The following is a 27,968-nucleotide window of genomic DNA, read 5'->3' as shown; positions in this document are numbered from 1 at the left end:
ATAAAGCTAAATTGAAATCGTTTTTTTTTAAATATAATCCCAAGATCACAGAGCTCTGCATTGAAATTACCATTTTAATGTTTTATGAAACATACCCCCATTTCCAGAAATTCAATTGGTGCACATGTTTTTGTGTCAGAAACTCTTATCCTGAGCCAGCCAGCAAAATGTCGAAGGACATCAAAAAAATGCGCTTCTGTTTTGCTTGGGGAAGATTTCTTATTTAAGTAGATTTGGCACGCAGAATATCACAATTCGCCTTGCCTGAATAAAATCACCATAATCCTGATTTCTAGTCAGATATGGAGGTCGGGCTGGTTTAGCACACTGGGCTAAATCGCTGGCTTTGAAAGCAGACCAAAGCAGGCCAGCAGCACGGTTCAATTCCCGTACCAGCCTCCCCGAACAGGCGCCGGAATGTGGCGACTAGGGGCGTTTCACAGTAACTTCATTTGAAGCCTACTTGTGACAATAAGCGATTTTGATTTCATTTCATGTGTGCCTTTGATACTGATTGACTGGATTGTAACCCAATTCCTAAGGTCTGAAAGTCCTAGCTGAATTTGTGCTTGGCACCGTGAGTAAGTTATCTATTTATGACTGTAGAATAATGACCAACAGGAATATACAAAGTTAAAATGATGCATATGTTTCTAATCTTTCTTCTAACACACTCACTGCTAAAGACATACAATACTGCACAGGATAGTTCTTTTGCTTCGATGCAAACTATGATAATATATTGCCGCCTGCCTTGACCTCACCATGTCAAAGTGAAAAAACAGGTGTTAGAATTAGGATATAGGGGTGGCACGGTGGCGCAGTAGTTAGCATTGCTGCCTACGGTGCTGAGGACCCGGGTTCGATCCCGGCCCTGGGTCACTGTGGTGTGGAGTTTGCACATTCTCCCCATGTCTGTGTGGATTTCACCCCCACAACCCAAATGTGCAGGGTAGGTGGATTGGCCACGCTAAATTGCCCCTTAATTGGGTACTCTAAATTTTTTTTTACAAATAATTAGGATATATAAACGAGAAACACTTATCTTTGGCATCTCAACACGGATATTGGCTCCCGATCCAGCTACGCATAGAATTGAAATCTTCCTTTTTCCTCCACTCCACCCACCCTGCCTCTGTAATCCCCACCAGAGGGCAACCCTCTGGGGATATCGGAGTTCCTCCGATTCGGGCCTCTTGACCATTCCCCATTTTAATTGCTCCACCATTGTTGAACGACCATATGTCCAACTACCTGGGGCCTAACCTCTGGCCTTCCCTCCCTAAACCTTTCTTCCTCTTTACTTCCTTCTTCTCCTTGAAGATGTTCCCTCAAAACCTACCTCTCTGAACAAGCTTTTGGTCATCTGAGCTGATGGCCGGAATTCTCCGGCCATTTGCTGGCAGCAGGATTCCCTGGTCCTGCCAGGGGGTGGCTTCCGTGGGAGTTCCCATTGGCAACGGCGGGAGCAAAGAATCTGCGGCCAAGAAACCCGCAGCTGGTAGGCCGGAGAATCCCGCCAGGTATCTCCGTCCTGTGGCTCAGTGTCAGATTATATTTAATAATGCCCCTGTGAAGCATGTTGCTATGTCAGAGGCGCTGAGTAAACGGAAGTTGTTGGTTATCATGTCTTTACATAGGTGGTGCGACCATATCAAACAATGTCCAACCCCTTGAGCAAGCTGACTGTGCTGAACAGCATGCATTCACACTTCATACTGGCAGACAACGGCACGACAGGGAAATACGGAGCAGAGGTGAAGCTACGGAGACAACTGGAGAAGCACATTTCCCTGCAGAAGATTAACACCAGTGAGTACTTCAAAGAGGAGACAGATTTTTATAAAATGCTCCAGCAGAGGCTGCTCATGGTTCTCTACAGTTGTTGGGCAGCCACCTGTGGTTAACATGGTGCCTTGGTCATCCGTGTTTACAAATCTGGCCGTGGCCCTCACCTTCCTCTCGATCTCTGTAACCCTCTTCAGCTCTAAAGTCGTCCAGGATCTCTGCCAACCTCCAATTCTGACCTCCTGTCCTATCCCTGATTTTCATCTCCCCACAATTGGCAGACTTGCCTTCAGCTGTCTGGATCCTAAGCTGTGGAATGCCTTCCCGACAGCTCTCTGCCTCCCTCTCTTCTTTGATTGATTGACATGTACCGAAGTACAGTGAAAAGCATTTTTCTGTGGCCAAGGGAATGTACACAATACGTACACAGTAGACACACAGAATAATCAACAAAGTACATCGACAAAACAGTGATTGGTTACAATGCGGAACAAGGGGCCAAACAAAGCAAATACATGAGCAAGAGGACCATAGGGTGTCGTGAATAGTGTTCTTACAGGGAACAGATCAGTCCGGGGGGGAGTCGTAGAGGAGTCTTGTAGCTGTGGGGAAGAAGCTGTTCCTATGTCTGGACGTGCGGGTCTTCAGACTTCTGGACCTTCCTTACGTGTCCTTTCAACCCTACCTCTTGGACAAGTGATAGACACTTTGTCATGTCTTACCACAGTAAATGCATGAAGATTCCCTTGTACACTTGTGTTACAAATTTGTGTTCCACTTGCTTTGTGACCCAAATTACAACTTCTCTACGTAGAACGGACATAGGAAATAAAAGTTATACTTTAGTCGCCCGTGGCTATTGCGTATTTCCTTGCATAGGCTCTTTCAGTTTAAGATGGACATGAGTAGAATCCTTCCCTAAGAGGGGGGTCAGTCTTTGGAATTCTCTTCCCCAGAGAGCAGTGGAGGCTGTGTCAGTGAGTATATCCAGGTTGAGATGGGCAGATGTTTGATCTACAAGGGAGTCAGGGCTTAAGGTGGGGGACAAGCAGCAAAATGGAATTAAGGTCATAATCAGGTCAGCTATGATCTAATCAAACGGTTAGGCTTAAAGGGCCACGTGCTCTATTGCTACTATCCCAGTTAATGATGTGACTGGAAGGGAAGATTCCAGAATGGAACTCTGTCTCAAAAGCCTTAACTTTTACTTTTTTTAAAATAAAAAGTTGAGGAACAGAGTCACAGGACCGCTAATTAGTTTAACAAGAAAAAAAACATTTATTAAACATGGAAAAATTGGATTATGGTACAATACATCTTTATTCCCCCCCTAGTTTAACAATTACACACAGATTTTAAGATTTACACGGATTACAAATGAAATCGTAACTACAATGGTTCTTAGTCACATAATCTCCTTTAAATACAGGATGACTGTGGTCAAATACACTCTCCACTCTGAACCTCAAGTGAATGTTTGCGGATTTCACCTCCGAATTCCCCCAGATGATTCTTAAACTGCACCCACCTGGCCTCGCTAAACTCCAGCTCGCCACTCGACTGATTTCAAATTCCACTTTCAGAAGTCACACTTATAAATCTTCGTTTTAAATTTTGCCTTCCCTCCACTGCCTCCATCAAGGTTTCACATTCCGGTTTCGCACCTCTCCCTTCAGATTCCCATTGTCTTAACAGCTGTTGCACAAACTCCGAGATCCAGCCATCAATTTCAAATAATGGGCGCAATTCTCTTTCCCCCCCCCACACGCCGGGTGGGAGAATCGTGGGGGGAGGGCTGGGCGAGTCCCGCCACGCCGCCCCGGCACCCGCACGCGATTCTCCCACCCACCCCAAAACGGCGCGCCGGGATTTACGACAGGCCGCTCGGAGAATCGCCGCTCGCCGTTTGTAACGGGCGAGCGGCGATTCTCCGGCCCGGATGGGCCGAGCAGCCTGCCCAGTATAACGGGTTCATGCCGGCGCCGCCCACACCTGGTCGCTGCCGGCGCGAACAGCGTGCGAACGCTGCGTGGGCGGCCTGTGGGGGGGGGGGGAGAGGGAGGATCGAGCAACGGGAGGGTGCTCAAAGAAGGGGTCTGGCCCGCGATCGGTGCTCACCGATCGGCGGGCCGGCGTCTCTGAAGGACGCACTCTTCTACTCCGCCACCCCGCAAGATCACTCCTCCATGTCTTGTGGGGCGCCCGTGGCGAGGACGGCAACCGCGCATGCACGGGTGACGTCATTTACGCGGCGCCGCTCCTAACCACCCGGGGAGGGAGAATAGGGGGCGAGGAGCGGCCTCCGACGCCGGAGTCAAACACTCTGGTTTTTACTCTGGCGTCGTCACTTAGCCTCCCGTTGGGAGAATCCCGCCCAATGTCTCCCAAATTGTAGTTGATTCTCACAAACCTTAGCACGACTGCAGATATTTTTCTGGCCTCTCACGATCCAATGCATTTTCAACTCTCTCTGACTTTACAGAACAACAATCTGTTCTCGTTCCCAGTTTCCTCTGTTCTGTTAACTCCAGACTTCTTGGAAACATCTCGTCATTCCTCTAGTTTCCTTAACTAGCTGGATGTTCTGGCATCTGTTTTCATAACCATTACTCCATAGTATGGCTTTTCTACTAGCAGGGCTGTGAGAGGTGATCCCTCTTTAACCTTCTAAAACCAACTGCCTCCAGCAAAGCTGCCTTCTCTCTCGCTACCTATCTCCAACCGCAATCAAATTAGTTACACTAAACTTAAAAGCTTCTCTACCTCACAGGGCCGCCGTTGCTAAGCAACAACTGCTGGTTTAGTTACTCTTCACTCTGTAGCCCTTTAAGCACAACAGTTAGAATTGAAACCAACACCCAAACATACAACATCTTTATCCAGCATGAATCTAACTATGGGTTTTACCCTTCAATTACAGAAACATTAAATTAAACACACTTAAAACTATATCTTATTTTTAACGTTTACCAATACAGATATTAAAACTACCTTTGTTCTCCTAACACTATTTCTTAGGTTCTTACGTTTTGTATATAACATACAGAATACAATCAGAAGATAAACCACTCTTGCCTACTCACAATGCCGCAAAATCGTTGTTTATCTTGCAAAATCTTTTGTACCAAGGTGCAAAGAAAATTGACTGTTAACTCCCCTGCTGTGCAACATATTATTCTCCGGAAGAAAAAGGTTACTTGGGTGTAGTACAGTGGAGTAGAAGATGAAAGTAAAGAGATTATGCTATAACTTTATAAATCACTGACTAGGCCTGAGCTGGAGGAAACTGGAAAATTCCGGGAACACATTTCAGGAAAGGTGTTTTTTTTACCTGCGAAAGAGTGCAAGAAGGAGAGTTACCAGGCCATTAACCAGTGATGAGGGACTTGAGTTATGAGGAGAGGATGGGAAGGTTAAGAACTCTTCTTGCGGGAAGAGAGAATATTAAGAGGGGAGCCTCATTTCCCAATGATAGGATTTGATAAGAGGGGTGAGTGAGTCAAACATGCGGGTTCATAGATTTAAAATCAAGCGGAGCGGATAATTCTTCCACTCAGTGAATTGTCGGGATCTGAAACACTGGAGCTGAAAATCTGATGGAAACCGATTCCATGTATCCCTTCAAAAGGGAGTGAGACAGGTAATCGGGGATGAAGAACTTGCAGGAATATGGGCAAAGAATGGGGATGTGAGACACTAGCGCGTCTGTCCTTTCGAAGAGCTAGCACAGTCACTCGAGGTTGAATGGCCTCCTGCTGTGCTGTAGGTTTCTAAGTTGTCCAACAGTGGGCAAAGAGATCCCACAGCTCTATATCAAGTAGATCTGGAGTTCTCCCACAGGAACAGGAGAGTGAGGAGCAGAAGTCAGCCATTCGGTCCCTCGAGCCGGCGCCTTCATTTGAGAAGATCATGATCTGATTGTGGCCTCACCTCCATTTTCCTCTCTTGCCGCCCCCCTCCCCCACCCCTCATAACGCTTGACTCCTTTGTCAATCAAAAACCTGCCTTATTGAATAAGCCCTCCTTCTGGAGAAGCGAATTCCGCAGACTAACGGCCCTCTGAGAGACACAAATTCTCTTAATCTCCGTCTTAAACGGAGCCCCCCCCCCCCCCCCCCCTCACCCACAAGGGAGTCTCCTGTCTCCTGGTCAATATTTCTCTGGCAGCCACCATTACTAAAAACAGCAGGTTTTCTGGTGATTATCACTGTTCTGACTGTGAACGCTTGTTGTGTGTAAATCTGGGTCCCACTTTTGCGATTGGCAAAAACAACTAATTATGAGTGCCACTTCTTGCATCAATTAATATTGGATTAGTATCTGGCATGTTTGGCACATGTTTTTGAAACAAAAACATCCAAAATTCATGCTGAATTTATTCCAGATTGTGTCTGTCAGTTGAAACTCTTTAGAAAATGACTTTGCGCTAATCATTTTGCGGTTATTGTTTTATCATTTAATATTATTTGATCAAGATCCACTGTTGTGAGCAGTGTGGGAAGTGTCATCTTTTAAGGTGATTGGCACTTCAAAGTGCAGCCATCATTTATTCCCTTGTGGAATGTGGGCATCATTGACGGGGCCCACACTTGTTGCCCAGGCCTAATTGCCCTTGAACCGAGTGGCTCGCTCGGCCAATTCGGAGGGCGGTTTGGAGTCGACCACTTTTTGCTGTGGGTCTGGAGTCACATGTAGGCCAGACCGGGTAAGGACGGCAGATTTCCTTCCCTAAAGGGGCATTCGTGAACCAGATGGCGTTTTGCTGCGATCGATGATAGTTGTCACGGTCACCACTACTGAGACCGGCTTTCAATTTTATTGAGTTTGCATTTGACCAGCCTCCCTGCTGAGAATTTGCAGAACCTTAGCCAGGGCTAATTACTAGTCTGGTGGCGATCTATTCAAGCCGCCGCCTCCTTTTAATGAAAAGGTTGTGTCCCTTTAAGTGGTACCTTGTTATGTGTTGCCAGGTTCTTATCACAGGGCAGTCATGATATAATTGAATCACTGAAACTTCCATTTGACCTCCTTCTGAATCAATTGACATCAGTATTGGCCCTCACTTATTTTGACAGATCATCTATCTTCTGCAGACTGGGGTTTAGGAGGGTAATAAAAAAAACTATGCGCAGTCGTTTAACTCTGTGGGCGAGTTATAGTGAACTGATTTGGGGTCTAGATTGAATCAATGCTCAGACACATTGCAGATCCACTTTGTTACAGCCTGTCGGTTGGATATTGAAGCAACAGGCGGCAAACTGGGATCACAGATTTAAGGTCATTGTCAAAAGAACCAGAGGTGACAGAATGACCCCAAGAGTTGTCCTGATCTGGCGCCGAAAACAGATTCAGCCATAGCTTTCAAAAGGGAAGTAGATAAATACTTGAAGAGAAGAAAGGTTGAAATGCGATGGGAAAAAGAACGGGGACCAATTGATAGCTCGTTCAGAAGATTAGCACGTACTGATTTGGGCTGAATGGCCATCATGCTGAAACTTTTAAAATTCTGAGCAGTAGATGTGCAGCAATTCAGCAAATAATACTTTTGTCTCTGAGTTAGATCAGGGACTGTGGCACAAAAAGATGCTTCCAGTTCAGCACTGAGGGAATGCCACACCCCTCAGAGATGCTCTCTTTCGAATGAGATGTTAAAGCAAGACCCAGGCTGCCCGCTCGGGTGCCTGTAAAAGACCCTTTGGCATTATATCAAGAAGAGGTGCTGGGAGATCTGCCTGCTGTCATAATATACTCCAGTATATCATGGTGCAGACACACACTGATGGACACACACAGGGACCAATCAACATGCACAAACACCGCAGCCAATCACCAGTTAGAATACACACACTATAAAGGCAGAGGGTACCACGGTTCCCGCTCATTCTGGGTGCTGCCTCTCAGTAGAACAAGAACTCATCCAGCCCAGCACAGACTCGCACCACGTGCTGAGAGAATCAACTGGTCCGGACAGGCATAGGTCTCTAGTTTAAACTAGCATCGTTTAAACCCGCAGTTCTCGTACGTCGATTAGTTAATAGTTAGTTAATAAAATAGAGTTGAACCCTTCTCAGTGTTGGTGCTATATGTTCACCTCGCAAGCCTACACCATCCAACACTTCACCTGCCACCCTTGACCAAAAACAAAGCCTCGACCAACACCAATTGAAAACATATAGGGGCTGGTTTAGCTCACTGAGCTAAATCGCTGGCTTTTAAAGCAGACCAAGGCAGGCCAACAGCACGGTTCGATTCCCGTACCAGCCTCCCCGGGCAGGCGCCGGAATGTGGCGACTAGGGGCTTTTCACAGTAACTTCATTGAAGCCTACTCGTGACAATAAGCGATTTTCTTTTTTTTTTTCATTTTCATATCTGGCCATTTACCACATTGCAGGTTAAGAACGGAAGTAATTAATAACTAGGAGGAGGCCATTTGGCCCCTCAAGCCTGGTCTGTCATTCAATGAGATCATGGCTGATTTGACGCGACCTTAACTCACTGCCTGTCCCCCATCACCCTTGACTTCCTTGTCAATTGCAAATCGACCCAACTGTGTCATGAATATTCAATGCCCCAGTCCTCACAGCACACTGGGGAAGAGAATTCCAAACTCTAATGATGCTCCGGGAGAAGAAATTCCTCCTCATCTCCACCTTAGAAGGGACATCTCTGATTTTTAAACGCTGCCCCTAGTTGTGGGATCTGCCAAATTGGCTGCCCCGTTTCCCTACAGTACAACAACGGCTCCACTTCAGAAAGCAATTAATTTGCTGTACAGTGCTTTGGGATGTCCAAAGTTTTTGACAGAGGTGCTACATAAATGCAAGTTCTTCTTCTAGCTTGTAGCGTTTGTAGCCGTTAACCCATGTGACTTGTGGGCTTCCCTTTGTCATCCTATGCCTGGGAATATATGAAGGGGCTGGGAATGCAAAGGGATGTTCAACAGTTATCAGCGGCATCCTATTGACCGTCCCTCCGGAATTAAATCTATCGGGCACTGACCTGTGTGTGACCCCCACCTACCGCATGACTGTAATGTGTTTACATAGCTTTTCATTCACAGGGAAGTGGCGCCTGAGGTTTGTTATTCCAACGGAGCCTCGATGTCTCAGTCCCATAAACAATTCACCTGCTTTCTGTCTTTGAATAAGTGGCCTCATAGCTTTGTTTCCTTCCCCCTCTCAGGCCCTTCCCTGCCCAACTATTGACCACCTAAGGATCATGTCCTGTCCAGCCTCAATTTTTAGGCTGGCAGGCGGATTTCCAGGTTGTGCGGGAGGTCTGAAAATAGTCAGATGTAGGCCCGGGGCGGGAACATCGCCATCAGAAGCCAACTTCCAGCTCCGGATGGGAAGGTCCAGTGGCTGCTAGACCTCCCCCGCCACCCACCCTCACCCCACCCTCACGCACCCCCCTCACCCCCCCCTCACCCCTCACCCCTCACCCCACTCAGCCTCTACTCCAACACACCAGTCCCCCACTCTCCAACCCCCCCTCACCCCACCCTCACGCACCCCCCTCACCCCCCTCACCCCTCACCCCACTCAGCCTCTACTCCAACACACCAGTCCCCCACTCTCCAACTCCCCCCTCAACCCCCCCCACCTCCCCCCCACCCCTCACCCCGCCCTCACCTCCCCCCGACCCCTCACCCCACCCTCACACCCCCCCCACACACCCCCCTCACCCCTCACCCCACTCAGCCTCTACTCCAACACACCAGTCCTCCACTCTCCAACCCCCCCTCACCTCCCCCCCCACCCCTCACCCCACCCTCACCTCCCCCCCCACCCCTCACCCCACCCTCACACCCCCCCCCCCACACCCCCCTCACCCCTCACCCCACTCAGCCTCTACTCCAACACACCAGTCCCCCACTCTCCAACCCCCCCCCCCCCCCCCCCCCCCACTTCCAGGCTTTCACAACCCACCCTGCCCTGAGTCACCGAAAACCCACCTTCCCATGCAATCCCAGCACCTAGGCTCCGTCAACTTCCAAGAACCTCCAGTTCTGTCCGCTGCGGCTTCTGTTCCTGCGGGGACGAGAGAGCTTCTGGCCAGTCAGCAGCTGTCTAAGGCAGGACTCCCTCCTGAGTGAGGGGCGGGAGTCTCGCAGCCTATTAATGCCCGTTGGCGGGGGGAATTGACTGCAGGAAGGTAGTGTCGGTGGAGATATCTTCACGCCAACAGGACCGGGAAACCCACCTTCCGGAATACCTCAGCCAAGAGGCTTGATAAGATAATTGAAGAGAAGGTGGACTGGACTAGACTAGAACGAGGGCCCATCAGACATTGGTGAATAAATCCAATCGGGAATTCAGGAGAAACCTCCTTACCCAGAGAGCGGTGGGAATGTGGAAGAGTTGAGGCAAATAGTATAGATACTAAAGCTAGAAGCTCGATAAGATATGGAGGGCAGCATGGTAGCGCAAGTGGATAGCACTGTGGCTTCACAGCTCCAGGGTCCCAGGTTCGATTCCCGGCTGGGTCACTGTCTGTGTGGAGTCTGCACGTTCTCGCCGTGTTTACGTGGGTTTCCTCCGGGTGCTCCAGTTTCCTCCCACAGTCCAAAGATGTGCCGGTTAGGTGGATTGGCCATGCTAAATTGCCCTTAGTGTCCAAAAAGGTTAGATGGGGTTATTGGGTTATGGGGATAGGGTGGAAGTGAGGGCTGAAGTGGGTCGGTGCAGACTCGATGGGCCGAATGGCCTCCTGCACTGTATGTTCTATGTAAAGGTTAGAAGAATTGGGCCATAGGCTGAGGTTAAGAGAGGTGGGAGGGGACTTGTGTGGAGCATAACCTGCATAGACCACTTGGGCCAAATGGCCTGTTTCTGTGCTTGTAAGTTCCACATAGTGAACCTAATCAATAATTGATGTACCTTGGTTATGAACTGTACACTAGCTCACCACAAGATTCCAGTGCACACATTGACCCTTGCTCTCTGACCTACATTGACCCCCGATCTTTTAAAATTCTCATCCTTGTTATCAGATCCCATCGTGGCTTCGTCCCTTCCCTATCCGCGTAATCTCCCCTTGACCCGACGTCCCTCCCAGATGCCCGCACTGCTGCACCCCCCCCCCCCCCCCCCCAGGTTATCCTTGCCTTCAGCTGGGTGGGCCCCAAGCTCTGTAATCGCTTCCCCTCAATTTCTCTGCTCCTCTCCCTCACCCTCTCCTCCGAAATGCACCTTAAACCTCGATGAAGCTCCTGTGAGGAATCTCGGGACATTTTATTATGTCAGAGGTGTTATTGTTGAATACAATACAACACGAGGAGGAGGCACATCAGGGATTTGGATGAAGCTGCAAACTCTTCCGATGAAAGGGGCCTACCCGGGAAAGATCATCTGTCCACATTGTGGGTTTCAGGCAGTTTTACTTCAGATTAGCTGCATTCATAACTTGAGCTCCGAAATTTAAATGCATCAAATCTGATTTTAATGGTGGATATTATTGAACATGCTTTTCAGTTCCAGCTTGTTGCTCTGTGTGTAGTGAGAATGCTGTATGGCCCTGCTGTTACTGAAGGGCCAACGCAAGTGTAACATGTCCACTGATCTCCGTTGGGTTGTCTCATTCGCGGTAGCATGGTAGCATAGTGGTTAGCACAATTTGCTTCGCAGCTCCAGGGTCCCAGGTTCGATTCCTGGCTTGGGTCACTGTCTGGGTGGAGTCTGCACATCCTCCCCGTGTGTGCGTGGGTTTCCTCCGGGTGCTCCGGTTTCCTCCCGCAGGCCTAAGATGTGCAGGTTAGGGTGGATTGGCCATGGTAAATTGCCCTTAGTGTCCAAAATTGCCCTTAGTGTTGGGTGGGGTTACTGGGTTATGGGGATAGGGAGGAGGTGTGCGTTGGGTGGCGTGCTCTTTCCAAGAGCCGGTGCAGACTCGATTGGCCGAATGGCCTCCTTACGCACTGTAAATTCTATGAAAAAAGGTGAGAAAGTTAGTTATTTCACTTTCTGCCCGAATTGCCCATAAATTCTGAGTTTCTTTCCCTTCCCTCTATAATTCACCTGTTAGTTCCTGAACCAAGTCAATAAAACAAAACACACTTAATTGCACCTCATCTGTCCCAGAACTGAAGGGTCCAATCTATCAATGGAAGTATTTGTACAGTGCCTCTGGAGTCCCAGGAAAAAAAGAACAGTTCATGCTCACGTCTTTGCTGATATTTATCCTTCAACCAACATCATGAAAACAGGTAATCTGGTCGTTATTGCAGTGCTGTCTCTGGGATCTTGCTGTGCATCTATTCACGACCATCCATCCCAAATTAGAGCCATTGAGGTGCTTTTGAAATGTTGTAAAGTGCTTTGAATGTCCTGGGGTTGTGAAAGGCGCTATGTAAATGCAAGTTATTTGAGCTTTTCTTTCTCGCTCAGAATTACACCTTTGAAAACGATTGGAAGTGACGTGTAAATATTTAAATGCGTTTTTGATGTTTCTCTCGAGTTAGACACATTCCCAGTTCCATTACAGAACTAAATGCAAACACTTCACGTGCAACTGGCTCAAGCCATTCCCAGTGTTAGGGTGGAACCCAAAGACAATGCGAATGGACATGGGAACACCCCTTAAACCTGTTCCTCATTCAGTTCAGTCACGTCTGGCCTGTGTCTTTACGTCCATTTACCTACCTCGGTTCCATAACCTCTCACGCCCTTGTCAAATAAACATGCAGCTTGAAATGCTCCCTGAAATTGCTGTTTCCCACCCGGAAGCACAGAATCATCCCGTTAAGGAGGTGTTTCTCGGAGTGCCCGCAGACACCCGTGTGGGTTCACAACGTTGGTCCTGCAGATCCTGAGCTACAAGGTCAGCCGGGTAGAAATTCAGCCTCCCCATAGAGAGGCTGCAACATTTCACTTGCTCTGTTCGAGCAGGTCAGACATGTAATTAATAAAGCAATCACAGGCCACGCAGCCAATTAACCTAATCCGATTTCAGCCGTTATCCAAAGTTGTACAGAACTTGTATATTGCTGAGAACACCAGTTATCCTAATGATTAGATATTCCAGGTGCGATTTAATGGAAACATTTCTAAGTGTCGGTGTGGGTGCGAATGGCAAAGTGTTTCCCAATGCCCGGTTGGCGAGATCGCGGCTGGTATTTAACAGCACACAGTGCCGAAAATTCGGCTCCACGAGCTTCTCGCTATCACCGGCTGTCTCACCGTCTGATCCGCCCGACTTGCGCCTCAGCGTCGCGCTGCCAACAAGGGGGAGCGGCATTTAAACGCTCCCTCGCCACTCACTCCCAGTCAGCACACAAGCATGGCAGCGCGCAGACCTGCTCCTGGTTCCTGGGGGTGCCAACCTGGCCAAGCTTCTCGACACTGTGGATGTGAGACGGGGCATCCTGTTCCCCCCCCACCTGGCCGGGGCATCAGATGCCAGCAGCAGGGGGTCAGCAATACCGCCTGGGAGTCAGTGGCAGCGGCTGTCTGTGTGGGCAGCGTGACCAGGAGACTGCAGTTCAATGTTGGAAGAAGACCAACTGGCTCTGCTGAGCTGCAAGGGTAAGTTACCACCTCTCTCCCTGGCATCAGTTCTGCCTGCCACCCCTCAAATTCCCAACCCGTCTCCTCCCCCCGCCCAACAAATCATTGGCTGACACCTCGCACCCTCCCCACATCCGTTCTTCGTGCTTGTTCCTCAGCACCCCTGGCATCCACCAGCACAACCCCTTCATGTTCAGCTGCAGCACCCACACATGGTACCTGCTATGGCCCCCCCCCCCAATCCATCAAGCTTGCGGCTCAAAATGCCCTCTCTTTGTCCCCATCGGACAAGATAGCCCATAATAAGTGGGAAAGGGCCAAGGCGGGGCGTGGAGTAGCAGAGAGTAAAGTCTTCACCCCCTGTAAGGAACGAGCCCGAGATATCCCGGGGTTGTCCAGGGAGAGAGCAGTCACTGACAGCGAGATTGGCTTGTGTCACAGAGCTGAGGATCCACTGCCCCTTCACCCAGATGAGCTGTCTCCAGTGACTGTTCATGTCAGACAGAATGACCCTTGGTGGCGTGGCTCAGTCTGTCACAGCCATGGTTGAGGGCCTCAAAATCATAGAATCCCTGCAGTGCGAAGGAGGCCATTCACCAACCCCTCAAAACAGCCCGTCCACCCCACCCTATCCCCACAACCCCATACCGTCACCTGCACATCCCTGGACACTAAGGGGCAATTTAGCCTGGCCAATCCACCTAACCTGTACATCTTAGGGAGGGAATCCATGCAGACATGGGGAGAAAGTGCAAACTCCACACAGACAGTGACTCGAGGCTGGAATTGAACCCTGGCCCCTGGCGCTGTGAGGCAGCAGTGCTAACCACTGTGCCACAGTGCCATGGTTCATCATCTCCCAGTCGGTGAGGGACCTGTCCCATACTCGGGTGTACATTGCCGAGGTGCTGCGGAGCATGTTCTAGTCACTGAGAAGCATCGCTGAGGGTGGCAACACTACGGTGCAGAGAACGGGGAGGTGCCAGGACTGACCAAGTGAGATGACGCAGCGGCCTCTGGGGCTCACTCCAGCTGCACCCCCCCCCCCCCCCCCCCCCCCCCGATCCTTGGGGACCTCCAGAGCCCTATGGGCACCAGCAGAGAGGAGGAGGAGCTGGAGGCCAAACTAGGCCCTGCCACCAAGGGGATGACAGCAGTCTCCAGTTCTTCAGAATAACCCCCCCCCCCCCCCTCCCCCCCCCAGCCCCGACACCTTCGGAATAACCCCCCCCCCCCCCCACACCCCGACACCGTGTGCCCCAAGGGCCGCAGGCAGATACCGGTAAGTTGGCCGCGGCCTCTGGCTTCAGGCCTTCCAGGGGACGCCCGCCAAGGGTATTAAAGGCCACAGGATTTGGAAAGCAGCAGGCTGCCTTCACCTCTGATGTGCACCCTGGGAACACACATAGATGTGGCAGTATGCCACGAAAGATCAAGAAGAGAGAGGATCACTGAGTGGGCACTGGGGGGGGGGGGGGGGGGGGGGGGCATGATCTGTAGCAAGGGGGAATGGAAATGTCAAATGTTCACAATTGAAACATGTTACACCTGATGCATGTGAAGCCTCTGCCACGTTAATCTTCAGAGTGGGCCTGCCTGCACCCTTCCCCCCCCCCCCCCCCCCCCCCCGTTGATCTCTCCCCCCGACCCTGGGTACAGTGGCCAAAGGTCAAACGCCCTGATGCAGGGGAAGCGTGCTGTCAGCAGAGTAACAGGAGTCAGACTTCGGCATAGACTGAGGAGCACAGAGCTAACCTCACAGCGAGAGGTTATCCTCCTGCCTTGTATAGTGACGCACTGACAGTGCTGACACAGGCCTATCAGCCTGCAGTGATGTTACACAGAGCCTGGCAGGGTGGAACAGGGTACGCTGGAAGGAGGGGAATGGGGGAGGGGGGGGGTGGGGGGGTGGATTGAGCTGACAGACAAAGCCTTGCCGTTTGAGAATCGGGTGAGGATGAGAGCCTCCCTGATCCCCGGCATGCTGGACCCCCGCCGCCGACAGTTCTCCATCCTCTTGCTCCCCGTGTTCCTCCTCCCTCCTCGGGCTCCTCCTCCTCTCTCCCCTGGGCTCCTCCTCCTCTCTCCCCCGGGCTCCTCCGCCATCTCCTCCTGGTATGCCTCCTCCTCTGGCAAGGCTGCATGTCCCTTCTCCTCCAGCCCATCGCCTCATTGCTGGGCCAAGTTGTGGAGGGCACAGTAGACCATCACACAGCAGGAGACCCCCTGGGGGTAGACTGCAGGGCAGCACCACTGCAGTCCAGCAATCGGAACCACATTCTGAGCAGTAATTACGCTTCTCAATGACAGCAGGGGTGGCAACCCGTCCTCGATGACGTTGCGGATCTCCGTGTGTCAGGATGTAGCTGCCATGCACGCTCCCCGTGAACCATGCACACGCATGCATGATCCGGCGCTGGTGGTCGCACACGAGTTTAAAATTCTGGGAATGGAACCCCCTTCCTGTTAATGAACGGCGCTCCTTGATGCCCTGTTGTGCGCAAGGCGACATGCGTGCCATCAATTACCCCCTGGACCTGGGGCATCTCGGTGATGGCAGAGAATCCTGCAGCCCGGGCGTCATGGTGGGCCTGATCCAGCTTAAAGTTAATATAGTCAGTACCCGGGAATACACGGGTGCACTTGTGGGCTGTGACTTTGAAAAAGCTGCACAAGTGAAGCTGCGGCGACGTTCATGGCCACTGGGAGTGGGTAGCCCACTGCGAGCGAGTAGCCCACTGCGAGCGGGTAGCCCATTGGGAGCGGGTAGCCCACTGCGAGCGAGTAGCCCACTGGGAGCGGGTAGCCCACTGGGAGCGGGTAGCCCACTGGGAGCGGGTATCCCACTGGGAGCGGGTAGCCCACTGGGAGCGGGTAGCCCACTGGGAGCGGGTAGCCCACTGGGAGCGGGTAGCCCATTGGGAGCGGGTATCCCACTGGGAGCGGGTATCCCACTGGGAGCGGGTAGCCCACTGGGAGCGGGTATCCCACTGGGAGCGGGTATCCCACTGGGAGCGGGTAGCCCACTGGGAGCGGGTATCCCACTGGGAGCGGGTATCCCACTGGGAACGGGTAGCCCATTGGGAGCGGGTAGCCCACTGGGAGCGGGTAGCCCACTGGGAGCGGGTAGCCCACTGGGAGTGGGTAGCCCACTGGGAGCGGGTAGCCCATTGGGAGTGGGTAGCCTTCTCCTCCATTAGCTGCCAGGTACGTCAGGACATGGCCCAGGTGCCGCACTGTCTTTGTCCCGACACAGTCTCCAACAGCACATACTGTCCGCCATCTCCTCGAAAGACCAACAACGCCTGTACACCATGGACCATTGTTTTTTTTTTTTTACTTTTTTTTTTAAATTTAGAGTACCCAATTATTTTTTCCAATTAAGGGGCAATTTAGCGTGGTCAATCCACCTACTCTGCACATTTTTTGGGTTGTGGGGGCGAAACCCACGCAGACACGGGGAGAATGTGCAAACTCCACACGGACAGTGACCCAGAGCCGGGATTGAACCTGGGACCTCAGCGCCGTGAGGCGGTTGTGCTAACCACTAGGCCACCGTGCTGCCCACCATGGACCATTGTTGACCTCCCCTCTGGGTCTCTCCTCAGCCTGATGGGCGGCCGGGTGGGTCTTCAGGGGTGCACATGGAGAGCCGCCTCCAGCCTGCATCAACGCTGCTGCCTTCTCTGGCGTCCGGCCACCTGGGCTGCCAATATCACCCCATCCTCTGCGAACCAACATCATGATTCACTTTGGTCTCTGTAAGCAATTGGAGAAGGAGAGAGACCGACAATCAGTTAGGGCTTCCACCCCGGGACCCTCCAGTACCCCAAGCCTCCCCCACCCTTACTCCCGCCTTCTCTCTGAGTGCCATCCAGCGAGCCAGTTGTGCTGGAGACCCTCACTCTGCACACTCACCCCTGGCCACAGCGTGGGCCCCTAGACCCCAGACCCCTGCCAGGAGCATTAGGGAGACCATGCTCACGTACCCTCCTCTGATTCGCACATTCACCCTTTGGTCTCGAGGATATCCCCAGTGCTGAAGCCCAGCTCGGTATTTGACTATTAGCTGCTGCCTCTGTGATGCTGACACTTCTAAACGTCAGGCAAAGTGTGTCGGCTTCAAGGTTTGATTGAAGTACAATGCAAAAATCATCATCAGAGACATGGCATGTGTACCCACGAGAAGTGCTCTCACAAATAACAAGGCCAATTTCTTATTAGCGGTAGCCTTCAGCTGTGAAGCTGGAGGTTGTTCACAGTCAAAGGGAGTAAAAGTGACCTTCAGGACATAACTGGCTGCTGGTTTAGCACACTGGGCTAAATCGCTGGCTTTTAAAGCAGACCAAGGCAGGCCAGCAGCACTGTTCAATTCCCGTACCAGCCTCCTCGAACAGGCGCCGGAATGTGGCGACTAGGGGCTTTTCACAGTAACTTCATTGAAGCCTGCTCGTGACAATAAGCGATTTTCATATTTTCATATTTCATAACCTAGAACAGGGTTCTGTCCTGGAGGTGTATGGTAGGACAGACAGGCAGCAGCTGTAGTTTCCCCTGTTATGGATATCCACAATATTCAAAGATGTCTTGAAGGCCTCACGGACGAAAAGCTCCTCACTGCCCCCCCCCCTCCGCCTGGCCCAGGGACCAGCCCCAAACTAGGAACGCTTCGGGACCCTGACCAAGGGTCACCATCGCTGTCACCAAGCCTGTCGAAGTGCTTTGAAAACAGCCACTCAAACTCCCCGGCTATCACTTCGGCCATCTGTGATGGGCGTGGTCCCACCCGGCAGGCTCTCTGCCGCCATCTTTTCTCCCGCTGAACTCCTCCACCACGTTCGACGGCAGACCTTCGCTCATTTCCTTTTTACCCCTCAATTCCTATTTTTTCCGGGTTTTGACATCCTTGAAATGCCTCAGACCCTTCCCACAACTTCTCAAATAAAGTTTCCCCCCCCCCAAAAAAAAACTGGGTGTAATGCGCCTAATAAAGATGACTCTTGCAGGAGCCACCAAAGCATGTGCCCTCCACCTCCATACTGCAACCCAAACATCTGCCCCCAGATCATTATATAGAATAATATGATAGAACTCCAAAATGCACAGCTAATCAAGTGTAGCTATTGTTGCAATGTAGGAAATATATTGGCTGAGATCCCATAAACAGCAATGTGATCGTTTGTCATCTATTTATTCAGGCATGATGGTTGAGGGATATATATTGGCCAGAGGCCCAGGGAGAACTCAACTGCTCTGCTATAGAATATCTTATGTCCATCTAAGAGGGTAAACAGGGCCTTGTCTGATCTTAGACACTGCGCCCCCCCCCCCCGCCCCCCAAACTGCAGAAACTTCCTGGGTAATGGGCTAGGAGTTGCAGCCTGGAAATTGATGCCCAATTCTCTGGGGTGTGACTCGAAGCTACGACCTGCTGCATTAAAAGGTGAGCATGCTAACGGTTGGGGCCACAGCAGACTCTCCCAATTTGCCGTAACTGTGTGACGGGCGGTTTGCTACACTTTCGCTCCTTGACCTTGCCTCCTGACCTGATGTTTCTCTCTCCAGGGATTGGACAGGGCGTTCCGGTGGTGGCCCTCATCGTGGAAGGCGGGCCCAACGTTATCTCCATTGTATTGGAATACCTGCGAGACACCCCTCCCGTGCCTGTGGTAGTCTGCGACGGCAGCGGGCGGGCGTCAGACATCCTCGCCTTCGCTCACAAGTATTCTGAGGATGGAGGGTAAGTACCAAGAAAGCAACAGCTTTCAACTTAAACTATCAATTCTGGGGCATCAGATACTCGCTGGAAGGAAAAGAAGGTATAGCCGCTTAATCATCCAGAACTTGAATGTTGTTGAAAAGAGAGACATCTTGCTGAAGTTTTTCATTTTGCACTCATCAGGACATACACACGAATGTAGAGATTGAACAGTTTAGGCCTATACTCTGTGGAGCTTAGAAAATGGAGAGAGATCAAATTGAGGTATACAAGATGATAAAAGGTATGGATAACGTAGACGTGGAGCAGATGCTTCGTCTTGTGCAGCATTCGAGAACGAGAGAGAGGGGTCATAGTCTGAGGATAAGAAGTAGCAAATTTTAAATGGAGTTGAGGAGAAACTACTTCTCCCAAAGGGTTGTGAATCTGTGGAATTCGCTGCCCCAGAGTGCGGTGGATGCTGGGACGGTGAGTAAATTTAAGGAGGAGTTCGACTGATTGTTAATTGGTATTGGGTTGAAGGGTTATGGAGAACGGGGAGGATGGCAGAGCTAAAACCAGGACGAGATCAGCCAGGATCGAATGGCGGAGCAGACCCGATGGGCCAAGTGGCCTAATTCTGCTCCTATATCTTATTTCAAACAGTGGCAACAATTTATACTACAGGAGAAAAGGCGCTGATTGGTTGACATGTTGATCCTGATTGGCCAAGGTGCTGCCATGGTGAAAGCAACAGGGAACTATCGGCTCCCCAAGTTCCTGGGTAAATCGGAAAAGGTGCACGGCTTGGACATATTCCTTTTGTTTGCAAGGAACGGGTCCCTGTGAATGAAAAGAGGGTTGTTAAAGGTGACAGGGAATAAAAGCTATGAGATGCAGTGGCTGATACAGGGAGAGATTGATGGGTTGAATAGTACGGTTTTGTAATTCAAGGTCACGGTTCGACTGCTCGGCACTTAGGCTGGAATTTTCCAACTCCACCCCGGCAGATTCCCCAGCAGTGGATGTGGCGAATCTTCCAAAGGTCTGTTGACTTCGATGGGATCGGAACATTCCAGACTGTGTGTAGAAACGGCACCTGTACAACCGAGCGGGGGGCGTGGATATACACGGGGACTGAATGGGAGAGAGTGTTTGCAGCAATATAGAACTGGGAAATTCTAAGCATGCGGATGCATTCCCAAATTGTTTTGGTCCCCCCCCCCCCCCCCCCCTCCCCCCCCCACACTTTGCCGAGAGTCGGCCAGGTGGACAGTACGTCTGGTTCTTGCAGCAGAAGGCTGATTTGACAGAGGGCCCTCCAGCAATCAAAGAAGGAGATTGGGTCATTTAAAAAAATGCTTGCCTGACCAGTGAAGGCCGTGTCCCATGAAATAATGGACAAAAAACAAAATCAGGCTTTGGTGGGTGGCGACAGAATGGGAAGAGGTCAGTCATCAGGGGGAAAGGTCAAAGTTCGGAGTGCTCGGACATTCACAGCAGTGGTGGCTGTATTCAACAGAACATTCACTTGAGGGGCTGAGGTATACTTGCTGCTCTTATAAATTTACTTACCTGCTGAATCTGACCGCTTCCATCTCCCCTTTGCTGCCGGGTTTCCCAAGCCCCCTGGCTGTAAGACACTTGGTTTAGCTCAGTTGGCTGGGCAGCAGGTTGGTGATGCAGAGCGACACCAGCAGTGTGCGTTCGATTCCCGTACTGGCTGAGGTTATCCATGAAGTCCCCGCCTTCTCAAAATTGCCCCTCGCCTGAGGTGTGGTGATCCTCGGGTTAAACCACCACCAGTCAGCTCCCCCCCCCTCAAAGGGGAAAGCAGCCTATGGTCATCTGGGACCCTGGTGACTTTATCTTACCTGCCCATGAAAGGATAATTTTAAGGGAGGCACGGTGGCACAGTGGTTAGCACTGCTGCCTCACAGCTCCAGGGTCCAGGGTTCAATTCCAACCTTGGGTGACTGTGCGGAGTCTGCACGTTCTCCCCGTGTGTGCGTGGGTTTCCTGCGGGTGCTCCGGTTTCCTCCCACAGTCCAAAGGTGTGCAGGTTAGGTGGATTGGCCATGATAAATTGCCCTTAGTGTCCAAAAGGTTAGGTGGGGTGACTGGGTTACGGGGATAGGGTGCAGTTGGATGCTCATTCCAAGGGCCGGCGCAGACGCGATGGGCCGAATGGCCTTTTTCTGCACTGTAAATTCTGTGGTGTCCTGAAGTGCTGGAAAACGAGGCCGGCTGCTGTTAAAGTTAAGTCAGGCTACACTGCGGCAGACAGGCTTAAATATTACGTCGGATGTAATATTGATTCCATGCTCCTCTCTCACCTTCTCCCATCTTTCCTCACCTAAACCCTCATGTGCTTGTCAGTCACTCCCTGTGGGATTGAGATCCACATTCTCACTGCTCTCAGAATTTTCTCCTGAATTTCCTATTCCATAGGAACATCTGAATTAGGATCAGGAGTAGGCCACTCGGCCCCTCGAGCCTGCTCCACCATTCGATAAGATCACATCCGATCTGATTGTAACCTCAACCCCACATTCCTGCTGATTTCCCCCCCATAACCTTTCACCCCCTCTAGCTCTGCCTTAAAAATATTCAAAGGCCTTTTGAGGAAGAGAGTTCCAGAGACTCGGAACCCTCTCAGAGATCTTTCTTTCCCTCAACTCTGACTTTAATGGGCCACCCCTTATTTTTAAACGGTCACCCCTTGGTTGTAGATTCTCCTATACGGGGAAACATCCTCCCCACATCCACCCTGTCGATACCCCCTCCGGGTCGCAAAGGTTTCAAACAAGTCGCCTCTCACTTTTCTAAACTCCAGCGGATACAAGCCCAGCCTCTCCAAACTTTCCTCGTAAGACAACCTGCCTGTTCTAGATATTAACCTAGCAAACCTTCTCTGAACTACTTCCAATTTAGCTACATCCTTCCTCCAATAAAGAGACCAAGACTGAACACAGTATTCCAGATGTGGCCTCACCAATGTGCTGTACAACTGAGGCATAGCCACCCTACTCTTGTATTCAATACCCCTTGCAGTAGACAATAATAACATTCTATTTATCATTTCCCATACCTTCCTCTCTTCTCTTTCCTCTACTCGTTGATACATCACATCTGCCCCCACTGTTTAGGTTACAGCCCCTCTCTATGGCCTTAGTTATACACTTCACAAGAACATGGCCCAGCATGGTTCAGCTGTAGACCGTCCCAACGATACAGCCCCACTTTCCTCAATACTGTTACCAGTGCCCCACGAACCACACCAACTTCGCCCACACCAGTCTTCGAGCCACATAATCACCTCTCAAATTTCATGTACCCAATGCCAATTTTCGTGTGGTTCAGATAATACTCCAGCAATTCTGACCTTTGAGATTCTGCTTTTCAATTTACTACTTCATACTCTCTATGCAGAACCTCTTTCCCGTTCTACCTGTGTTGTTGGTACCTGCATGGGCCATAGCAACTGCACTCTCCCCCTCCCACTGTAAGTTCCTCTCCTACCCTGCGTAGGTGTCCCAAACACTAGCACTGAGCAGTTAACACAGTCGTCTGGACTCTCACTATTTGCTTCAGAGAACAGTGTCTATCCCTTTAACCATACTGTCCCCTACTACTAACTAACTAACTAACGAGCTAACTATCCTATATCGACGGCCTCTAGTTCTGCTCTTCCCCACAAGAGGAAACAACCTCTCTCGGATCTACTCGATCAAAACTTGAAAGAACAGGGGCTGTATTCTCCGATCCCCAGCTATACCATAAGACACAGGAGCAGAATTAGGCCACTCGGCCCATTGACTCTGCTCCGCTGATATTTTTCTCATCCCCATTCTCCTGCCTTCTCCCCATAACCCTTATTAATCAGGAAGCTATCTCGGCGGCCCGCTCTTCACTAGTGGCCGCATTCTCAACTCCTGTCGCTTGTCAATGGGATTTCCCGCTGAAGCCTCCCCACGTCGCCGGGAAATCCCTGGACGGGGGTGAGCTGCCGGCGGGAACAGGGAAGCCCAACAGCTGGAGAATTCCAGCCCCACTCACCACTTAACCTTCTTTTCTCAAGAGCAAAGCCAGCTACCCTGTCAATCTATTGATCTCAGTCTTCAATAGACTCAACAACTGAGCATTCCCGGCTGTCGAGACCAGAGAATCCTATAGATCCATAATTATACAAGACAGCCTGTCAGCATACTACCAATTAGCGCCATATTATAGCCTGCTTTCTGCTCTACATTCACATCATTAATACGGGATCCTTGCTGCTGTTAAACACTTTCATCTCACTATCCTGACTGGATTAAATGCAGGTTTTGAAGTGAAAGAACATGGGTTAATTTTAACCCACTGGGTCGCCAGTGACGTCCGTGCAGAGTAATATCCGATGGGGTGTAAAGTTGATGTTATACTCAACCCTATCGCAGCAGTTTAGGTTAAATTTGCTCCTGATAATTCTTGTTCCAATTTTACTGAAGCTGGGTGGGTGGAGGGAGCATTTAGAAATAAGTCTTATCTCCTTTGGCCCTTTGCCTTCCCACCTGCCTGTCAAACATCTTCCAGCCCTACAGCCCTCTGAAACCTCAGCGCTCCTCCAACCCTGGCCCATCTCTGATTTTCGTTTTTATTTCATTCATGGGGATGTGGGCGCCGCTGGCTCTACCCACATTTATTACCCATCCCTAATTGCCTTTGAGACGGTGGTGGTGAGTTGCCTCCTTAAACCGCTGCAGTCCCTGTGGTGTAGGTGCACCCACCGTGCAGTTAGGGAGGGTGTTCCAGGATTTTGCCCCAGCGACAGTGAAGGAACGGCCAATGTATTTCCTAGTCAGGATGGTGATGTGGTGCTGCCGTTGTCCTCCCTTCTAACGGGTAGCAGCCGTGGGTATACATAGAATTTACAGTGCAGAAGGAGGCCATTCGGCCCATCGAGTCTGCACCGGCTCTTGGAAAGAGCGCCCTACCCAAGGTCAACACCTCCACCCTATCCCCATAACTCAGTAACCCCACCCAACACTAAGGACAATTTTGGACACCAAGGACAATTTATCATGGCCAATCCAACTAATCTGCACATCTTTGGACTGTGGGAGGAAACCGGAGCACCCGGAGGAAACCCACGCGCACACGGTGAGGATGTGCAGACTCCGCACAGACAGTGACCCAAGGCTGAATCGAACCTGGGACCTTGAAGCTGTGAAGCGATTGTGCTATCCACAATGCTACCGTGCTGCGGTATAGAACATAGAACAGTACAGCACAGAACAGGCCCTTCGGCCCTCAATGTTGTGCCGAGCCATGATCACCCTACTCAAACCCACGTATCCACCCTATACCCATAACCCAACAACCCGCCCCCTTAACCTTACTTTTTTTTATTAGGACACTACGGGCAATTTAGCATGGCCAATCCACCTAACCCGCACATCTTTGGACTGTGGGAGGAAACCGGAGCACCCGGAGGAAACCCACGCACACAGGGGGAGGACGTGCAGACTCCACACAGACAGTGACCCAGCCGGGAATCGAACCTGGGACCCTGGAGCTGTGAAGCATTTATGCTAACCACCATGCTACCCTGCTGCCCCTTGTGGAGAGTGGAGAGTATTCCATTGCACTCCTGACTTGTGCCCTGGAAATGGTGGACAGGCTTTTTGGGGGGGGGGGGGGGGGTGCCAGGAGGTGAGTTACTCACTGCAGGACCCTTAACCTCTGACCTCATATGGAAGGTGTTGTCTGAGAAGTCTTGCTGAGTTACTGCAGTGCATCTTGTAGATGGTGCACTCGGCTGCCACTGTGCGTCGGTAGTAGAGATGGTGAATGTTGGTGGATGGGGTGCCAATCAAGCGGGGCTGCTTTGTCCTGGATGGTGTTGAGCTTCTTGAGTGTTGTTGGAGCTGCGCTCATCCAGGCAAGTGGAGAGTATTCCATCTCACTCCTGACTTGTGCCCTGGAAATGGTGGACAGGCTTTTTGTGGGGGGGGGGGGGGGGGGGGGGGGGGGGTGCCAGGAGGTGAGTTACTCACTGCAGGACCCTTAACCTCTGACCTCATTGCTCCACCATTGGCGACCACATCTTCAGCTGTCTCAGTCTGTGGAATCCTCCTCTGCGTTAACTACGCTTTTGGATTTCCAATTCTTATGTCTTTTTTGGTGAAGGGTCGTGGTCCCAGGAATGATCCATGCGGAATGCCCCCTTCCCACAATGTTGTTCATGGGTAAAGAGTCTTGCATCTCCTCTTGCACCTCTTTCCGAAAGAGTAGGTCAGTCATATCCAATGGATTGCCAAGCTCTGAAATTAGTCCTGCTACTCGATCACACTGGGAATTTCAATGCTTGTCCATTACGGAAATATACATAGAACATAGAAAATGCAGTGCAGAAGGAGGCCATTCGGCCAATCGAGTCTGCGCCGACCCACTTAAGCCCTCACTTCCACACTATCCCGTAACCCTAGCAGGGGATAGAATATCAGCAAAGGGTTAATTTATCCCAGATTTCTCATTCCTCAGCAACTGTGCTTTATTATCTATTTTGTTTCATTAAATTTGCCGCCCTGTTGAATGTTTCTGTGAATCAACATGATTAAACGATGAAGTCAATCAGATAATTTTTCATGTTATGTGTCTGTGGCAATCTAGGCATAATGTTGTGATGTGTGCAGTCGCGAGTGAGCTTCAACAACACAGAGTGGTGGCTATTGCAGACAGTGATGATGGATAAGGGCTACTGATAAATACGTGGATTTTAAAATACGTGGGCTGCGATTTAACGGAAAGGTTTCTAAGTGTCATTTCGGGCAGGTTTAGCTGGGTGTTTCCCACTGGTTCTGTCGACGAGTTCCACACCGCTATTTAACCACACTTAGTCACTGCCTGGCCTCGGGGGGGGGGGGGGGGGGGGGGGGGGGTTCCCCGGTCTAGCCCACAATTAGAAATGTTTTCATCACTGGGGAGCTGAACTCGCCAGACAGACTGGCACCTCAGAGATCGGGCCACCATTCTGAAAGGGTGCCCCCCTCTCTAAGTGGCGTGAGGGTTCCCCACTCCCTGGCCCATGGAAAATGCTGCCCCCCCCCCACACACGCACACATACACGCACATGGACATTACCCTACACACCCCAATTTGAGGACACCCCGCTCTGGGTTCCCTGAGGCCCTGTCTGTTCAGGTCTCCCCACCCACCCCCCCTTTCAAGGCCCCCCCCCCTTGAAGACCCCCCTCCTTAACCTCTCCCGACCTTTAGGAGGACCCTTCATACCTGCCCTTCAACCCTCACCCTTCATTCACCCCCTCATCCTCCCTTTCATGGACATGGCCCCCCCCCCCTCAGGCCCCGGTCCTTGTGGCACTGCCGTCCTGGCACCCTAGCAGTGCCCCTCTCAGCCTGGCAGTGCAACCCGGGCACCTTGGCAGCCCAGGGTGGCAGTGCCGAGGTGCCAGCCTGGCAGTGCCAATGTGCTGGGGAGAGCCAGAGTGCCACCCTGACCTGTCCACAACCACCCAGGGATCTCCACTGGCCTAGGAGGCCCCTTGGGTGCAGTTCTGCCTGGCCCATGTTTGTGCGGACCAGTGCTAGAAAGTGGCCAGCTGGGGTCTCCTCAGCCAGGCTGGAGGACCCCGGTAGCCGGTTAGATTAGGCATAGGCATAGTGAGCGGGATCCAGATCATGACGTCTCGTGAGCTCTCGATACATCTCAGGAGGCACCACGACTGTGGGAATCCCAGAAGAGGCCCCACACGACATTTACCGGCCGCGACCCGTGCCGTTCCGGTGCGTCACGGCCGGTAAATCACGGCGGTATTGTCTGATTTAAGCCCAACTGGAAGTATCTTAAAAATGTCTCAGGCCAATTAGTAAACCCTCTCCCATTCTGTTCTCATTCCAAAGTTCCCGCACTGGAAACATTGGCCGGAATTCTCCGGCCGTTGGGATTCACTTTTCCCACCGGCAGTGCACGCCCGCCCACGGGGTTCCCGACAGCGGCTTCAATGGGAAACCCCACTGACCAGCGGCGGGAAGAGAGAATCCCGCTGCCAGCGAACGGCAGACCACCGAGAAACACGCGGCGAGGTGACCAGATATTCCCGCCCTTTGTCTAATTCTTTTGTGGATGCGGTGAAAGTTTATCAGCTCCCTGATAATAACCAAATGATACAAACCAAAATTGATTTTACCATTTATCTTTCTGGAAGATCAGACATTCCTTTAGCTCCAACACATTGGCTAAAGGTTAGACAAAAAGGTGTTGAGGTTGTCACCAGGGTGGGGGGCAGGAGTGGGGAGTTGTCTTTGCGAGGGGGGGGGGCGCGATGTGAGGGGTGTCAAATTAAAATTCTAGCCTCAGATTGATCAATTTTGGTTATGGGTTACAAATCCAGAGCAGGTAAGATCGTGTTTCCGACACAGATCAGCCACAATTTTTCAGCCCAAGCTAATTTATTTTTATTTTTAACCCCAACGGGTGTTAGAATTAGAATTAGAACAGTACAGCACAGAACAGGCCCTTCGGCCCTCAATGCTGTGCCGAGCAATGATCACCCTACTCAAGCCCGCGTATCCACCCGATACCAGTAACCCAACAACCCCTATTAACTTTATTATTTTTTAGGACACTACGGGCAATTTAGCATGGCCAATCCACCTAACCCGCACATCTTTGGACTGTGGGAGGAAACCGGAGCACCCGGAGGAAACCCACGCACACACGGGGAGGATGTGCAGACTCCGCACAGACAGTGACCCAGCTGGGAATCGAACCTGGGACCCTGGAGCTGTGAAGCATTTATGCTAACCACCATGCTACCGTGCTGCCCACGGTATAGGATATGGAATGCACTGCCTGATCAGGTGACGGAAACAGATTCAACAGTAGCTTTCAAAAGGGAATTGGCGTTTGAATTAGAAAACCTTGCAGGGATATGGGGAGAGTAGGATTGCCCTTTGAAAATTTGGGCACAGG

General features: G+C 51.1%; 1 protein-coding gene across 5 annotated transcripts in view; it reads left to right on the top strand.

Moving 5' to 3' along the window:
* The window catches only part of trpm3 (transient receptor potential cation channel, subfamily M, member 3), a 345,827-nt gene that overhangs the window by 220,760 nt on the left and 97,099 nt on the right, over positions 1-27,968 (top strand). For all 5 annotated transcript variants that reach the window (XM_038804097.1, XM_038804096.1, XM_038804098.1 and 2 more), the window contains exons 6-7: positions 1,641-1,812; positions 18,859-19,033. In XM_038804097.1, the coding sequence (XP_038660025.1) occupies positions 1,641-1,812; positions 18,859-19,033 (347 nt within the window). The remainder of the gene's footprint in view (positions 1-1,640; positions 1,813-18,858; positions 19,034-27,968) is intronic.

Source organism: Scyliorhinus canicula, chromosome 8 (genome assembly GCF_902713615.1).
Source record: "Scyliorhinus canicula chromosome 8, sScyCan1.1, whole genome shotgun sequence".
Classification (NCBI taxonomy): Eukaryota; Metazoa; Chordata; class Chondrichthyes; order Carcharhiniformes; family Scyliorhinidae; genus Scyliorhinus; species Scyliorhinus canicula.
This window is presented reverse-complemented; position numbering and strand designations above follow the sequence as displayed.